This window comes from Sturnira hondurensis, unplaced genomic scaffold, assembly GCF_014824575.4.
Source record: "Sturnira hondurensis isolate 20B ecotype Veracruz unplaced genomic scaffold, ASM1482457v3 Scaffold0000167, whole genome shotgun sequence".
Lineage (NCBI taxonomy): Eukaryota > Metazoa > Chordata > Mammalia > Chiroptera > Phyllostomidae > Sturnira > Sturnira hondurensis.
Window position 1 is genome coordinate 5674802 of NW_028072798.1, and position 18028 is coordinate 5692829.

The following is an 18028-nucleotide window of genomic DNA, read 5'->3' on the forward strand; positions in this document are numbered from 1 at the left end:
TCTTGCTCGCAGGATCTGAGGGCGGGGCACAAGGCCAGGCTTTGGGGTGGCGTGCAGCGTGCTCTGTCTGCATCTGGTCACGCAGCCCAGAGCGGGTCTGGCTCTTCAGACCTCGCAGCTCCTGGGCCATGCCTAGTCGTGCTTCTGGGAGCCCTCATGTTCTTGTCGCCCTCTTCTAAAAACAGAATAAAATTCACCTGTCATTCCCTCTTTAAGGCTGATCTCTGGTAGCCCCTCCCTTGACTCAGTCTGACTCTGCCGTGGAACAACCAGCCGTCCCGCCATCTGACGTGTCAGTGGGCCTGGGTGTCCCACTGTTCGGCAGCTGTGTGTGGCATCGTTCAGGCCCTGACTCTGCTTCTCTGGAGTCCCCACAGTTCCCTCAAAGTATGTTTCAAAAGGCTCTGTGCCCTGGCCGGTGTGGCTTAGTTGGTGGGAGTGTCATCCTATAACAGAAAGGTTGCAGGTTCAATCCCCAACCTAAGCATACGATTCCCGGTTCAGGTGTGTGCAGGAAGGCAAGCAATCAATGCTTCCCTCCCAAATCGATGTTTCTCTCCCTCCCTGCCTTTCTCCGTCTCTAAAAGCGATGAAAAAACGTTCTCAGGTGAGGATTAAAAAAAATAAGTGTTTGTGTTCATGAATCTTATTAAGGATTTGCTAACCTTTGGGTCTAATACCCCCCCCCCCCACCGTGTACCATCTAAATACCACCCATCATCACGGAGAAATTAGGTCGTCGCCACAGGGGGCCAGCAAGGCTGCTCCCGGGGAGCGGCCGTGGCCTCTTTCACTGAACTGTGTGAACAGCAAACTTGAAGACTCATTCTGGTTGTCTTTCTCTATTTTGAACTTTTCCCCTTCCTTCTTCATTTAGGTTATATTAAATGTGAAAATATTTTTGGGTGGAAGGCTTGCCTTTTAAGTTGCTGTGCGGCCCCTCTTGGGGCTGCGTCAGGGAACCTGAGCCTTGTGGGAAGGGGGGCAGGTGGGGGAGAGGGGTGGGCAGAGAGGGTGGTGGGATGATGCCTTGTTTGCCAATTTTCACAGGACTGGGGCCTTCACTAGAAACTCCTAGATGCCGAGGCCACTTCTAGAAACTGTGTCCCTTGAACACTTCCGTCCTTGCTGTGTTAGTAGGTTGTACGGTTTATAAATAGCCACATTGAAATTTTACCCTGAAAGCTAACTGCTGTCCTGGAAGGGTTAGTGATAGAGTGTGCATTTCAAACATTGCTAGTCTGTTGAAGACTTTACCCCTCTTATCACGTGAGAGCTTTCTTTTTCCCAGGGAACCTGTTTACCCAGCCCCTGTCTTGCAAGGGGAGTGAGGTCTGAGTGTAGAAGCTCCCTGTGGCTAAGCCGGCTGGAGGCAGAGGCCAAGCAGACCGCTCCCCTGCTGCTCCCACCGTGCCTGCATTCTCCTCCCACCTCAAACGCTGTTTCCTAAGCCCTTGGGTGTTGGGCGCTGTATGTGCTTGTTTATGTGCTTGTACCATCCTTTGTTCCAACATGTAAGATGGCTTGTAGAACCACAGTTTCAAATAAGGAAGAGCCCTGGCCAGTACGGCTCAGTAGATTGGAGCATTGTCCCATAGCTGGAAGGTTGTGGGTTCGAGTCCCGGTCAAGGCGTGTACAGGAGGCAACCAATGAATACTTGTCTCTCGCATTGATGCTTCTCCTCCTCCCTTCCTCTCTCTCCAAAAAAGCAGTGGGAAATAAAGGTCTTCGGTGAGGTTAAGAAATGAAAAAATTAAAATTAAAATAATGAGGAGGCTGGGGTAGGGGGGAAATACTTACAATGGAGATGAGCCAAAGCAAAATGAAGTTGCTTATGCATTCTGGCCTCACGCATTGCACAAAGCTCCCGGGCTGAGGGCAACCACGCCAGAAAACAGGTCGCTCTTCATGTGACGGAGAGCACAGACTATGGCTTGGTACAGACCTGGGCTCTAGTTCAGGTTCTGACTTTCCTGCCCAGGAACCAAATGCTTCTGAAAAATTCTTATCTCAAAAACTGTTTTCATTTCAAACATGAAGTTCTTATTCCAAAAAAAGTAGAGAAGTTCTTCTTTTCTTTGCTAAGCCTCAGTTTACTGTTCTATAAAATGGGGCTAACAATACCATCCTCAGAATTATGGAGAAGATTAAATATGATAAATGTGGACTGGAATTTCGCACGGTGTCTGGAACCGAGAAGGTACTGAAGGTGGTGGCTGTTAACATTACTGACATGAGTTATAACATCGAGGAGAAGAAAGCTCAAGTCTCATTAGGAGAAGTGGGACTCTTCACATCCGGAAAGCGGAATGAGAGCTTCCCCCTGTGTCTCCCTGAGGATGCTGAGGTGTAGGGACAGTGCCCTCCCAGGTCTATCAGTATGCGGCACAAGGACCCGTCCTCTAGGCTGTTCCGTCTCCCAGGCCTCACAGATGCCAGGAATAAGCCGTTTATCCCATAGACACTCATTGAGCACCTGGGGTTACATGAGGCATAGTCCTTGGCGTCAGATACAGCCTCTGGGGAGGAAAGACAGGGAACAACAGCATTGTGTGAATAGAGCCCGTGAGAGAGGCGGCTCTGGGGTGAGCTGCTCACCCAGGCCCAGGGGGCAGCATCTGAGCTGAGAGTCTGAGCTGACTTGGGAAGGCTGGGGCAGAATCACCAGGCAAGGAGGGAAGGCCTTGCCGAGGGAGCTGTGGGTGCAGGTGTTATAGCTGCTTAGCTCCTCCTGGCAGACGAGGGGAGTATTCTGGTCCGGCTGTCTGCAGTCCTAGGCATGGGCTTGGCGGGAGGAGGGACGGGAAAGGCAGGCAAGGGCCAGATCGAGACGGGCTTGTACGTTCTGCTGAGGAGGTTACACTTCCCCGCCCAGGATCCACCAACGGTGCGGTGCCCAAACTTAGCTGCACGTTAGTGTCACCTGGGCAACGTCAAAGCTCCCGAGGCCCAGGCTGCATGACACCCCGATTACTTCGCAGTGTTGGGGCGGGAGCCAGGTATGCTTACTTCGTGAGAACCCCTCGGTGACTGCCACACTCAGGAAGGGTTGGGGACCACACAGGGGTATGCCGATAAAGCAGTTTTCTGAGGCCCAGGGTGAGAGGTTGGATTTGCAGCGTTTGCCCATTACTGTGGTGTAAATGCTCCCATCCTGGCCAATTTCAAGCCACCAGCTCCGTGTTCCTGAACTTGGAGTTGAGAAGAGAGATGCATACAGTGGGCTGACTGGAGAGACTCACAAGCACCTTTCGTGGCCTGGGGCTTTCTGAGTGCCAGTGTGGACTCCGGGCAGACTCACAGCCAGGTGTCCTCGAGTCCGGCGTTACTCTCGTGGCCACCGTCCCTAGGTCTGTGGTCTGTAGTAGTGAAGTGAGGACTTACTTCAGGTGGAAGAGACTGTCCAAGTGTCCACCCAGCCACGAGAGGAGGGAAGCTGAAGGAGAAGGAGGGAGACCACGGAAAGCCCCTCAGTTCTGGTGTGCCGGTGCCAACAGCGGCCTCATTTCCAGCCCCCGACTAGAGATCCTCCTCCAGGCTTCCAACACACCGTGGCCTTGGAAGTACGTGACACCGGAGAGGACCAATGTGGGTCAGAGTGGAGAGAGGAGGGGGCAGGGTGGGGGAGGCGGGGGCTGCCCCTTCCTGGCTGGTCCCCCACCATCCTGAGTCCTGCTGTTGCGGCCCCTTGCCCTGCTGCCCCGCTTGTTCTTGGCAGGGGCACGGTCTCCACCTGATTAGTTTGCACTTGTCAAGCCGTCTCGATGGAAACCTGGAAGTGTGTTTCTAGGTCTTCCCTTGGCGTTCCTGTTGTGGGGAGGCGTCCGGGGCAGGGAATTCAGGGTCCCCCGTCTCTCCCCAGCCTTTCTATGGCAGCAGCCAGTGCCATGCCGATGTGGGTGTCGGGTGCGCTCACTGACGCCGTCCAGGGCTGGTGACACACTTTTCTTGTGGTGGGAGGAGTTTTGAGCCCAGAGGTTGGACACTGCCCAGTCGGGTCACCTGTGGCTGAAATTCCTGTTTGAGGGGAAACGTTGGGCTGTGACTCGGGGAGGGACAGTTAGACACGTCCAGTAACCGGACGGTCACGGCTGAAATCCAGGCCTCCGAGCCCTCCCTTTCTGTCCTCCCCTTACTGCACTCCCCTGGGGACAACTCCAGAAACAGCTGTAGTCTCCCTGAAGCAGGGGGAGATTTCTGGCGATGACTGACAGACAGACAGACATGGAGTAGCCTCGCCTTCTCTAGGGCTTCAGCCCTCGGGTCCCCAGGGTGGCTACCAGGAATGCAGATCTGATTTCCACAAGAATCCAGAAAAACAGACGGGCGCTGCCTTGCCCAGGAGTGCCGGGCCCAGCTGTCCTCCCAGCCCCGGTGGGGAGAGCTTTTGGAATATTGGGGAGCTCATGTCCTCAGCCAGGTGTGGACGGCCCCCCGAAAGCGGGGCAGAACAAATGCAGCCACACCACGAAGGCCTTTCGGTGGAACTGCCTTTGAAAGGCCCCAGAGTTTCTGGGGGCCAAAAGGGACCTGGGGCTTTATTTATAGACCCACTCAGATGGGCAAACCCACCCACACCCCTCCGGATCCACTGCTGGGAGGCCGGTTCTCTAGGCGGGCACTTTCCTCAGTGGGGAGAGGGACGGCTGTGCTGCCCGCGGGGCAGAGAGCTGCCAAGCACCACTCGCTGTGTTCAGGGGAACTGCGTCTGATTGTGTGGGCACATCCCCGCGGCACCGTTTCTGTGACGCTCAGTGACAGCAAGACTGAGCAGTAGGTGCTGAGAAGCAATCTTCAAATAGCCCCAGACCTGCAGCCAAGTTGGCACAGCAGTGGAGAGAACTGCTGTGTCCTTCACCCAGGGGCACTGAGTGTCACCATCTTGTCACACACACGTGCTGTCACGTTCTGAACTGCCGAGAGGAGATTGTGTACCTTGTCTCTCAACATGTTGTTCTGTCGGATCATTTCTGCTAAGAGCAGAGACCCTCTCTTATGTCACATGGTCCAGGGACACGTGCAGGCGATGCGACCTCAGCACAGCTCCTCGATCTGGCCTGCAGCCCACATTCCAGGTTTGTCAGTCGTCTCGGCGATGCCTGTCTCAGCACTACCCGCCCTGCCCCCGGCCCGGATGACGTTGCACTTAGTTGTCACATCTCCCGCCTCCTGTAGTCTCAGTCACTTCCTCTGCCTTCTGTCTCTCGTGACGCCGACTCTTCTTGGGGAACGCTGGCTGCCCTTTTTCTTTAAAGCGAATGTGCTTCATCCTGGTGTTCCCTGGGATTTCGTCACGGCCAGGGTCAGGGTCTCCATCCCTGATGCCGTGTCCTCCTTGGGGTGTCCCCCTGCCCCTCATTAGCCGTGTGAATTTCGATCCCCAGGACAAAGTGCTACTCAGTGCCTTCACTTACAGTGAGTACCTTTTGCTTGTCAACCAATGAGCACCCTGTGGGGGATGCTCCGAGGCCCAGCCAGCATCCTGCCCCCCACTGGACCCTCCAGTCGTGGCTGTAAGATGGGGACTTCCCACCACTCCCTCCGCATCTGTCAGGAGGTGCCCTCCTCTGGGGAAGAGCCCTCCCTTCCGCTCCATCCACCTGCCCACCGTCCGCCCACCCAGCCACCTGCCTGCTCACCCATGAACCCAGCCGGCCAGCTCTCCTCTGTGCAGGTCCGTGCATGGGCTCCCATCCACCTGTCACGTCATAGTCCATTCCTGTCCTTAACTAGTTCAGTGCTCAAAATGTCCCAGGTTTGTTCAGAGAGAGCCCTGCCAGGCTGGGTTTAGTAACGGTATATAGTTTTAAGCTTCTTTTTTAAAATTCCAGTGTTCAATAGCCAGCTCTGAATAATAAGGCACATTAGTTTGCAGGTTGTTAATAGCTCAGGTTTTAGGGGCACTCGAGGGCCCTGTTGCTGTAGAGGATGCTGGGACCGTGGTCTCTCTCCTGTTGGCATGGCTGTACCTCTGACCACGGAGGCGTTTGTGGCTCTGATGTGGGCCTCATGGTCTTACCCCGACAGTTTCCCTTCTGTCTGCAGAAGGATCCAGTGGCGTGGTCTGTGCTGCGGTTCGGGCTGGGCTACAGCAGCCCCTGAGTTAGGCTTAGGGGCTGGAGTTCAAGGCCTGGCCTTCCTGGGCTGGGAGGGGCCTCCAAGGGGCCTGGCTGATGAAGGCCTGGCTGGCAGCTTGTGGGGTGGGGGTGGGATGCAGGGAGAACACCACTCCCTGGGTTCACAGAGCATCAGGAGTCAGTGGTGTGGTTTTTCTTTGTTTCAGGTTGGCTCCCATCATCTGAGACTCAACAGAGGCCTGGAAGCCAACGCCCCTGCTTTCGACAAGTAAGGTCACCTGACACCATGCTAAGCCTCTCCTCCTTAGGGGTCAAGGTCACCTGACGCCATGCTAAGCCTGTCCTCCCTTGGGGTCTGTCTTCCATCAGACAGTAGTGTAGGGGACAGCAGGCAGGGGAGAGCCCCTCACCCTGTATCTAAATTTGCCCTTTATTTTGCTCCTTTGCAAAAGGGAGTTTCCAAAATGAGATTTTCACCTGCTCTCAGGTTCCCTGAAGGTTCAGTAGTAAATGCACAGGTAACACTTGGAATTATCTTGCCAGTTCCTTCTGCAATGAAGTTTTATCCATTCGCCCTGGTTAGTAAGGGGTCATCTAAAGAATAGGATATTTGTAGGCATTTGATTTTGTTTTAAAAGTAACAGTCATAGATTTTTTGTCCTGGCTGCTGTGGCTCCCTGGTTTGAGTGCCAGTCTTCGAACCAAGAGGTCACCGATTTGATGCCCCGTCAGAGCACATGCCTGGGTGATGATGGGCCAGGTCCCTGGTTGGGGGCGTGCGAGAGGCAACCAAATGACGCATCTCTCACACATAGATGTCTCTCTCCCTCCCTCCCCCTTGCTCTAAAAAGAAATAAAATCTTTTTTTTAAAAAAAGTAACATTCATAAGTTTTAAAAGTCAACACACTGAAAGTATAAAGTGAGAAGTAGAAGTACCCTAACTCCCATTTCCCACTGCTAGGGATTTTACTATTAGTTTTTTTTGTTTATCTCCTGAAAGAATTGGCATAGACATAGTTCATGTTTTAAAACACACATTGATCCATAACCCAGTGTTTTGCAGTTTGCTTAGAGGAAGCCATTGCTAACCTGAGCTGTTAGTAATTTGAACTTGAATAGTTAATAGCTTCTTAAAATGTCTGCTTTTTAAATCTAAATACTGAGTTTAAAGATTATGTTAGAGACTGTCATAAAATTCCAAAAAGTAACTTCCTATTTTAATCACTGTACCGGAAGCGCAGTGTGGACTTGAAACTTGTTTGTGGCCGCCCTGCCACAGACCGGCACCGCCAGCCGAGCGAGCGTGGCCCCAACCGTGGCTTTTCCTGGGAAGAGACACGTAACCTATTTGGAACCCGATACTGCTCTTCCTTCCCAAACACTGTTGAAGTGGTCTGCGCGGGGTGCATATGGACTTCTTTTAGTTGGCATTGATCTCCATTGTTAAATGTGCGAAGGAAATAGTAAACATGTAACTAAAATGAAATTCTTCCTGAGTCAGCCGGAAGCAAAACCGAAGGGGTAGGCTGGGCTTATTTCAAAAACCTTCATGTCCGTATGACCTTTTTTAAAAAAAATTAAGAGCATTCCATAGACTTAGTTTTAAATCAGTGTGGCTAAGTGTACTTGAGAGTGTAAGCCCTCTTCTTTTCCACATTCACTTCTTCCTTAAGTCTGAGTTTGAACTCAGTCTCCTCTGTGAATCACCACACACCTCCTGAGACCAGCCATACTCCCTTTTGCAGGCAGCAACCGCTTCAGATTCGGGCTTCCAGTCACTCCCCTTTCCCATGCCCCCAACTGGGGGGCGGGACCAGCTCTGAGCCCTCTCTGGCCCCTGCTGGAGGAGCTGCCTGGATGTCCCGACAGCTGCTGACGGGGCCACTGTCATTGCAGAGCAGTCTGGAAGCGAGTGTTTGGGAGTAAGGACACAGGTTGCTCCAGCGAACCATGAGGGGCGCTGTGGGCCCCGAGGGAGCAGGGCTGTGTCACCCCTGGGGGGGTGCCCCAGATCTCTGGGACTCCACAGGGCCATGAAGCGTGGTTCTTTGGTGCATAGTTCTTTGGTGCGTCTGGTCCAGAGGAAGTCCCTCCGCCCGCCCTCACTCCAAAGCCTTTCCCGTGGGTAGCTCTGACACCCACGGAGTTCTCGTCATCAGCGCCGTACAGCTCCCCCTGTTACACACTGTCATTCTGCCATCTGTCTGCCGTGTCTGGAGGAAGGGGGTGTTTCAATCAGGCCATGGGCTGTGACTGCGGCATCGTACAGTTTGATGACAGTGTTAGTCTCTCACTGGGCAATGCCCCGTGTCACCTCCAGGGGACAGTGAAGCCGCTCCGTTGGCCCTCCCTCCCTTCGTGTGGGTTTAACTGTCGGTCCCTCCGCTATGCTGAGCTGGAAGAGGATGCGCCAGCAGGAACTCTGACTCCTCAGTGCCCCGAGAATCTCCCAGTTTCCCGAGGTGCTCCATGTGACAGTACAGGTGGGTAGGAAGTGTGAACAAAAGACCCTAAGTGCACAGAGCCACCGAGGCCAGGGGCAGCCTTACTCGCTGCCCTCGGAGTGGACTCCTAGGCTCTGTCCCTTGGAGCCAGTGAAATGACTCTTTCAATTTATCAATAGTCAATATTTCAACTTACCAATAAGTTGAAAGGAGAGCCAACTCCCACCTGGCAGCACCGGACCTCACACAGTCACCCACCTTTTAGTCCTCGTGCCCATTCTTCACAAGAGGAGGGTTAACCAGCTTTACGGTACAGATGAAGGAGCTGGCTCAGAGAGGGAGTCATTTGACCAGGGCTGTTTGGGGCTGGTGACGTGAGTAATGAGTCGTGGTGTTTCTGTTGGAGCCTTGGCATTTGGAGCCAGCTGGGATGTGCGTGCAGGCATCGGTCAGAGGGACGTCACACATCAGCCTTATTTCTGACACATCGTGCTGTGGCTTGGTCTCAGCTTGAGTGTGTGGTCACAGTGGCCTTCCTCACATTTCATCCCTAAATCAAGGGTCCGTCTCGGTGCCGGGCAGCTCAGACGTGCCTCCAGAGGAGAGCCTGCTGTTCGGTCCGCGTGCCGGGCCTCAGGCCAGCATGCCCTTTCCCTGGGCAGGCAAACCCGAAAGAGCCAGCAGGAGGGCCAGGCTGTGAATGTTTCATTTTTTCCGGCAGCCTCACCCGGGGCTGCCCGTGCACAGCTGTGTGGACAGAGCGCAGCCTGCTGGAGCCCCCAAGTCCTCCGATCTCGCCTGTCCCTACGTCTCCCCCGGAGGGACTGCGGGGCAGGCAGGGCTGCCCTGAGCACCGCTATGGGGAAGTCCATCCACACAGGCCTGGGTCCTCAACTGGTCAGCCAAGAAAGCCAAACTGCCCACTTCTGAATCATGTTCTTGTACGCAGTGCTGCCCCTCAGAGGTAGTCAGAGAACGTTTTTTCTCTAGTGGGGGAAATCGTGCCCTGGCCCGTGTGGCTCAGCTGGCTGGTGCGTGGTCCTGTAACTGAAGGGTTGCGGGTCCAGTTCCTGGTCGGGGCATGAACGGGAGGCCGCCAATCCATCTTTCCCTCTCACTCATGTCCATGTTTCTCTCTCCCTTCCTCTCTCTCCAAAAGCAATGAAAAAACCCTCCTCTGGTGAGGACTTGTTACAGTGTTCTTTGGTGATAATTTTTAAAATCTCTTTATAAAATAAACTTTGTAGAAATTTGGAAAATAGTGGAATGTTTAAAGAAGAAAAAAGTTTAAATGTCATAAAACTCCACCCCTTTTAACATCACAGTATGTTATCTTCTGGCCTTTTTTCTGCATTTACATATAAAATGGCCCTATTAAATTAGTTTTCTATCTGCTTTTTACATTGTATCTTCTTCCTATGCTTTTACGAATAGTATGTTTAACCATTTCTATCATTAAAATTATAAAGCTGCTTTTCAAATTTGGTGATAAGAGCTATTATAATCCCTCCCTAATATTCCCACATAGGTATTTTTAAAATGGTCTCTGATATACAAATAACTTTCCTGAAGACTGAAATTTTGTTGTGCCGTCTTGTTTGGGTTAAACCTCATAAGATGCAGCACTCAGGTAAAAGTCAGACCCCGGGGCGGACCGCTCCCCTACCGGGGCTCTGGTTCTCAGGACTGGCGGTGTACCGAGTGGAGGGGAGTGATTTCACAGACAGGCACACGGCGTTCTGAGGCTCTGTTGACGAGGCCAAGCCGTCCTAGGTGTGATGGGGTGCTTTATAGAAAGTCCTTCCTCTGGTGTGCTGGGTTCATGTATTTCTTTTTTAAAAAATTTTATTTATTTATCTTTAGAGGGGAAGGGAAGGAGAGAAGGAGAGAAATATCAATGTATGGTTGCCTCTCGTGAGTCCCCCGCTGGGAACTGGCCTGCAACCCAGGCATGTGCCCTGACTGGGAATCGAACCACGATCATGTGGTTTCACAGGCCCGCGCTCAATCCACTGAGCCACACCAGTCAGGGCCATGTATTCCTTTTCTTTTTTTTTTTAAAGATTTTATTCTTTTATTTTTAGAAAGGGAGACAGGGTGAGAAACATCAGTGTGTGGTTGCCTCTCACGCACCCCCTACTGGGGGCCTGGCCTGCAACCCAAGCATGTGCCCTGACTGGGAATTGAACCAGCCAACCTTTGGTTTGCAGGCCAGCACTCAGTCCACTGAGCCGCACCAGACAGGGCAGTTTATTTATTCTTGGCCAGAGCCTTTCACACAGAAGCTTGTGCCGGAACTGAGTGCCCAGGGAGCCCATCCACCCCCTCACCCCTAGAAGGCGGGGCCATCTGTGTCCTGGGGACACGGGGTCACAGTGCTGCCTTGCTCTGTTGCAGGCATATGGTACTTCTGAAGGAGCAGTATGGGAAGCAAGTGGTCGTGAACCTGCTGGGGAGCAGAGGTGGCGAGGAGGTGCTCAACAGAGCCTTCAAGGTAAACACGCAGGGTGTGGGTGTGTGGACAGGGAGGGGCAGCTGGGGCCCCTGCTGTCTAGAGGCAGGCTCCCTAGCGGGGCGGGGAGCGTGGCTGGAAACGGTATTGCAGAGCTCACCAAGTGTGAGGAGAATGAGGTAACTTCCTCACCAGGCAATTGGGGCTCCTGACCTGATGGCCAGGAGGATTTGCTCAGAGTCCAAACAGGTCGCCTTCGTCTCCGGCTGCATTTCCCGCGGAGCCTCCCACTGCATGGCTGTGCACACACACTCACATGCACACACATGTGCACACGAATGTTCGAATGTTTGGGCTTGCCCCACACACCCATGACCTACTCAGAAACTCTAGCTCCCCTTCCTCCCTGGGTCTGCACCTCCTGGCAAGCTTGCACGAGGCCCTGCAGTGGCACGTCAGAGCCCCTGACATTCTAAGACAAACAACTTATATGATTCCCGCCTGCTAACCTGGAGCCCTCTATCCTTCCACCCTCATGTGGGCTGCCCCTGAAGCGGCTTCTTATGCCACGAGGGCTCCTTGGGGCTCCCCGGCCCAGGGTCAGGGATCTGTGGGGAGAAATCCTGGGCTGGGGAGGAAGCAACTGAAGTAAAAGCCCCCCACCCCCACTTACCCTCCCACCACCACTGCCCCAGTCTCTACTGTTCCCAGAGCTCCTGTGTGTATCCAGTCCTCTGCATCAGGGAGAAGTTCTAGAATGGGCCTCCCCAGCCCTTTTCCAGTCTCCCACGGCCCCCACTGAATGGAGAAAAGCCCTCTGGCCATTACCCGACCAAGGACACCCCTGATGGAGAGAGTTTGAAGTCAGACCTCACCTCAGGAGCAGTGGTGTTCGCTGTCCCCCTGACCCCTGACCCCTCCCTGACCAGCTGAACCCTGCTGGGTGCCCACTTCACTCTGCTTAGAAAAGCATGGGCTTGGAGCAGACTTTCCAGTTGGCCAGACCTGCTTTTCCTGTTTGGTTGTTGCTACTAGCAACGAGATTGAGAAACATCTCCCTTCCACTCATCTTGGCAGCAATGTTGGCAGCTTCTTGTAAAGAAAAAAGGAAACAGGGGAAAGCAACCCCAAGAACCTCTTCTTCCTTTATGCCTTGAGATAGGGGGAAGGGATGTCCTCAGCACCTGTCAGTTGCTGCAAGTGCCTACTATGCCCATGGGCTCTTTTGTCACAAGAGGGGCTGGAGATGCAGCGGTCCCATGGCCCAGACCCGGTGGGGCAGGCTCCTGAGCAGGTAGGAGGCAGGAGGCCCGACTGGGTGTCGGGGGGAGCCGGCTCCCGCCGCCCACCAGCCAGGTAATACTGAGGTCCACACACCTGCCTGCCACCAGCCTGAGGCCTAGCAGTTATCAGGCTCCAGGGGACGAGGTGCTCGCTCCAGAGCGTAAAGCCACTAAGCAACACGCCGTTTAGTTCAGCTGACTCGATTTTCATAGCAAGACTCTGGATGGTGGCCTCCGGGGCATCGATTTGCATCCTGGCCCAGGGTGCAAAGCACGCACGGGTGCTTTGACTCATGGAGGCCGGGCAGCCGGAAGTCCTTCTAGTCCTCGGAGTCATTAGATGCTCTGGACGGTCTGACCTGCGGCCATGGGGGTGGGGTGGGGCGGGGCGGGGTGCAGGGCCTGAGCCGGGCCTCTGGGAAGGCTGCCAGGTCTCCTGGAACTCGGGGCTGGAGAGGGAGCTGAGGAGCCACCAGTGAGGGTCCCTGTGTGGAAGGGAAGCCTCGGCCAGGAGCCCCCAGAGGCTTGGCCCTGTCCGAGCCCTCCTGCCTGGAGGCTTGTGCTTGTCTGGATGGGCCTGGTCACCAGGCAGCCTCGAGCCAGATTATGAGCTCCCAGCCTGCTGCACGGCTCCGGGCCTCAGGAGCCTGTGGCACTTGGAGCCTGAGGACACGGAGCCCCTTCATCACCTGCACCCCAGGGAGCCCTGCAGGAGGGTGATGTCGGAGCAGGGCTGGGGGCTTCCGGGGCGAGCCTCATCTGCCCTGGCTGTCTTTGCCCCAGCTGGACCCTCTGTAGGCAAGATTCTGCTTGTGGGTCTGTGGGTTTGCTCTGTGCTTGCCTTTCGGGGTCGGGGCTGGTGAACCGCTCGGGCCACTGTGCCCCGTGAAACGGACCCATGCACTCCTCTGAACGGTGGTTCGGCCACTCAAATTGCAGCTGCGGAAGGTTTGCCATCACGGTCCTGGCTCCCTGGTCCCCTGCCACTCTCTCCCTCTCCCCTTTCAGAAGTTGCTCTGGGCTTCTTGCCACGCTGGGGACACGCCTATGATAAACTTTGACTTCCATCAGTTTGCCAAAGGTGGGAAGCTCGAGAAGTTGGAGAACCTTCTGAGGCCCCAGTTACAACTCCACTGGGATGACTTCGACGTGTTCACCAAGGGCGAGGGTGTGAGTCCACGGTGAGTCTCCACCCGGGTCACCGTCTCCCTGCAGGGCCGGGCTGTGGGGGGACAGGGGTGCCCTGCCGCTGGCAACAGGCTTGGGGTTCCGGCCCCCCCCCACCCCACAGTCAGACGTGCTTTTGAATGTTGTGAGGAGGCAGTAAAGCATGTTAAGTGGACTAGTAAAGGGGGCTGGGTTGCCACAGGGAGCCACAGTGGCCACATCGCTTGTCCAGACGGTGATGAAAACCCCTGAGAGTGAAGGGGAGCTGCGGGCATCTTCCCGAGCGTGCGGGGAAAACTGCGGTGCAGGTTTCCCCGCTCGGAGCTCGGCAGGGAAAGGAGGCCCAGGGTCCTCCAAGCACAATGCGGTCGAGCCCCCTCTTCCCCAGATTCCGTGTTTGCGATGGTGCCTGCTCACTGAAATGTGTTCGGGGCCCCAAATCCACGCTCATGGCGTGTTCACAGATGTGCTCAGAACAGTGACAGCTTCGTTGCCCGTTGCGCCTGTCCCCACCAGGCCCCGCCTTCCTGCTCAGCTCTCCTGCTGCCACCGGTGTCCCTTTTGCCATCGTAGGGCCACGTTTTCACGCTTCTGTGCACTTCGCAGGCAGTTTCTCTGTCCAAAGCGGCCCCCAGTGTGGTGGGGGGGCTGTCTAGGGACCCTCCGCGCAGGGAGGGCAGGGTGTGCCTTGACGGGGAAGATGCGAGAGAAGCTCTGTTCAGCTGTGGGAGCGCCATTGGCGTCAAGTTCAATGCTAATGAGTGAACAACATGCGCTCAGTGAGGTGTCTTGAAACAGAAGCACCCACAGGCGAGGTTCTGTGTCCGTCGGGTGACGGGAACGTGTGACCAGCAGCTCTCAGGGACCTGGCCCAGACTTTCCCCAGGAGCAGCCGTCCAGCGTTGGTGTGTGTGCTCGTGGTCCAGTTCCCCAGGTGTCCACAGCAACTTTTGAGAATGTGACTCCGGGGAATCGCCTGTGAGAGTGGACTGTGTTTACAATGCCCCTGGTGTGTGGGCTGCCGAATGTGTGCCCCGGGGTCTGCCTGCCACCCAGCAGTGCCAGGCTCCAACAGGACGAAAACGGGGTCCCCGCGAGCTGCTAAGGAGGGGCACATGTTGTTGGCGGGTGTCAGCCATTGAACATGTGCTGCCACCATTGCTCCTCCACACACGACGTGTCACCAGTTACTTCTCACTGTCTCCCCAAGTTTTCAGAAAGGCACTTTGCGGATGAACTGCCTCGACTGCCTGGACCGAACCAACACCGTACAGAGCTTCATCGCGCTCGAGGTCTGTACCTGCCGCAGCCCTCGGGCCACCTGGGTCGCACCCCCGCCTTCAGTGGGGCAGATGAGGGTGTCTCTGGGCTCACTGTCTCACTGTGGAGAGGTGGAGCTGGGCACCAGGTATCTGGAGAGAGGGCCTCTGGGGGCTGGGCTGCCTCTGGCCAAAGTAGGCATACCTGTCGCGCATCTCAGACATGATGGCCCAGGGGCACCCTGGGGACCAGTGGTTCTAGAAGGCCTGTTGTGAACGAACCGCTGGCCTGATGACAGCCTGACTTGAGGCCTCAGAGGGAAGCCCCCATCTGTCTGTGTGCCTGGTGATCTCTCCTGGCTCCCTGCTTACAGGAGGTGTGGGGTCCAAGAACTACCTTGGCTTCTTGTCCAGCCCCTGGTGGTTGGGCACAGGGCGTCAGGAGTAAGTGGGTCAGAGGAGGGCTGGGTGGGATGATAAAGATACATGGGGGCTCCATTCTGTGCGGCAAAGGTCCCTCCTCCTCCGGAGGGGTGCAGGGTACTCCACCATCTGCCGAGTAAGGAGCCCACATGGTGATGTGAGCAGGTGGCCCTGGGGGCACTTCCAGGTGAGAAGCCAATGACAGCTGTCCCTCACTCCTTCCCCAGGTCCTTCACCTGCAGCTTGAGAGCCTGCGGCTGAATTCGAAGCCCATCACTGACCGCTTTGTGGAGGCCTTCAAAGCCATGTGGTCTCTGAATGGTCACAGCCTGAGCAAGATGTTCACGGGCAGCCGGGCCCTGGAGGGGAAGGCCAAGGTAGGGGCAGGCCGAGGGGCGGGGGAGGGCCGGGCCAGTGTGGCCCCCTCTCACGGCCTGTGGGCCGGCTCCCGGCAGGTGGGGAAGCTGAAGGATGGGGCCCGGTCCGTGTCTCGCACCATCCAGTCCAACTTCTTTGACGGGGTAAAACAGGAGGCCATCAGACTGCTGCTGGTCGGAGACGTCTACGCCGAGGAGGCTGCGGACAAAGGAAGGATGCTTCTGGACAACACAGCCCTGCTGGGTATGGGGGGCCCTTCCACTCGCACGGGGACGTCCAGCTCCCCCAACACGCAGAGCGGGTGTGGGGCGTGCTAGCCAGCCCTTCCCACTGCCCTCACGTAATCCCAGAGGGCTAGCGGCAGACACTCCCCTGAGCCTTGGGGCAGCCAGAGGGAGCGTCTCTGCTCTGCACTTGGCTGTGACTTGAGCTTGACCCGTTGACCTAAGCAGCTTGCAGCTGTGTTTTGTCCTCTGTTGTGAGATGGTCAGTCGTGTGCGGCCATAAGAGGAGGCAGGAGAGGCTCCTGGAAAACCAAGTTCTTCATACCCACAGGCACTGGAGATGGGGAGGGGGGCGGCCCTGCACTCAGGGTGGTCAGGAGGCAGAGAGCAGGGGCCCAGGGAGTGCTTAGGTGGGCCCTTTCTCTGGGTCTCTGTGGGGAGGGCTCGGCGGGGCAAGCAGTTTAGGGCCAGCCAGTTCAAATGGCCCCAGCGGGCTTTGGGCCGCAGACGTGGGTGCTCCAATGCCTGGCCCTGGGAGGAAGGGGCAGAGGGGCAGGGCCGCCACCTCTGGGGGGCAGGATGGAGGGGGGGAGGGCCTGAGCCCGGGCTGGTCGGTTTTCTCGTCACTCGCGTGCTCTCGGCTTACCCACAATGGCCAAGATGTGGAAACAGCCTGCGTGTCCATCCACAGACGGGTGGGTAAAGACGTGCTGTAGCTGACGGGGAACACTCCTTAGCCACAAACGAGATGAAATGTCGCCATTTGCAACAACATGGATGAATCTTGAGGGTGTTAGGCTGGGTGAAATGAGTCAGATGGAAAGAAACAAAATCGTGTGGTTTCATGTGGATTATAAAAGGAGCCCAAAACAAAAGCCAACGCACAGAGACATGCAACAGAATGCTGGTTACCAGTGGGGTGCGGGGGGATGGGTGAAGGGGGACGATTGTCTGGTGACAGATGGAAACCAGACTTTGGGGGGGAGCACCCGGTGGTGTGTACAGAGAGTGAATTACAGTGTTGCCCACCTGAAACTTAGGCAGTGCTATTAGCCAACACTACCTTGATGGAAAAAAATAGTAATTTCAAAAGCAAAAGAGAATTGGCTAATCCCAGGAAGGGCCGTGTCTCACTAGACAGAAAGGATTTTGGGTTGTCAGACATCAAAATGCACACATAAAATAAAACTGTGTGTCCAGTCCCAGCGGCCAATGTATTTTCCAGGCGCCGGGCTTTTGGGCCTCGAGTGGGAGCCCACTCTCATATTTCTCAGCTCGGACTCTCTTTCCCAGTCAGGAGGTGGCAGCATACTGTTCTAGAGGTGTCGGTCTCTTTGAGCACTAACTCACACCAGAGACTCTGCCTCACCCTAATGAATGGGTCCTCGGTCCCATTGCCAGACCTCTTTTGTCCCAACGAGCCTCCCCGAGGGCGGTGTCCTGTCTGGTTCTGGCCCCAGGACCCTGTGAAAGTGGAGGCAGTGGGAACACCCTCTCGGGGGGCAGGGGCCATGGTTCTGTCAGCAGCCAGAGGTTTCTTCTGCTTTTTAAAAAGTAGGGTATAATTGACACATTGGATTAGTTTCAGGCGAGCAACACAATTGTTCAATGTTTGTAGGTATCCGAAAAGGTCTCCACAGTTTGCCTGCTTAACACCCACCACCATATGGAAGTGCAACAATGTTTTTCTTGTGACGAAAACTGTTAAGATCTAATCTATGCAGCTGTCACAGAGATGTCACCATGTTGCATGTGACACCACCAGGACTCATTTGTCTTCTATTTTTTGACCCCATTCACCCACACACCCCCAGCCCCACCTCTGGCAGCAGCCAATCTGTCAGTTTGTATCTATGAGTTTGCAGTAATTTTGTGGGGTTTTTTGAGGGGGGTTAGATTGCATAAATAAGTGAGCTAGAGGCTTCTTTGGGAAAGTTTTAATAGCATCTCATCTCCTAGAACCTATAAAATTATAGGAGGAGAAGGGGAGACGGGGCATTTTTCCTCATGCGAGTCTTAAGTTCTGTTTTAGAAAGTTTTGTTGTTGTCAGAAAATTGATTTGCCTGCGTTTGAGATGGTTTCACAGCCCTTTTCTACCTCCACTCTCCCCTGGGGGGGCTCCTCCGTGGCTTTGGGGAGCCCAGGTGGCATTGGCATCTGTCCCCCTCCCAGGAAGAAGGGCAGCCCAGGAAAGCCGAGAGGAGCACTGAGCAGGGCAGTGAGTCCTGTGTGGCAGCAAGGAAGACGCGATTGAGATCTGGATTGTCACTGACTAGAGAAGGGAACGTATGTGGGAGAGCTAGGGCGTGGTTCAGAGC

At 55.2% G+C, this 18028-nt stretch overlaps 1 protein-coding gene across 8 annotated transcripts in view; it reads left to right on the top strand.

The window, feature by feature from the left end:
• The window catches only part of SYNJ2 (synaptojanin 2), an 82173-nt gene that overhangs the window by 38123 nt on the left and 26022 nt on the right, over positions 1–18028 (top strand). For 7 of the 8 annotated variants that reach the window (XM_037055530.1, XM_037055369.1, XM_037054988.1 and 4 more), the window contains 6 exons: positions 6285–6346; positions 10921–11017; positions 13267–13439; positions 14636–14717; positions 15335–15484; positions 15563–15728. In XM_037055530.1, coding sequence (XP_036911425.1) covers positions 6285–6346; positions 10921–11017; positions 13267–13439; positions 14636–14717; positions 15335–15484; positions 15563–15728 — 730 coding nt within the window. The remainder of the gene's footprint in view (positions 1–6284; positions 6347–10920; positions 11018–13266; positions 13440–14635; positions 14718–15334; positions 15485–15562; positions 15729–18028) is intronic. The other variant, XM_037055064.1, reaches the window with a different exon arrangement.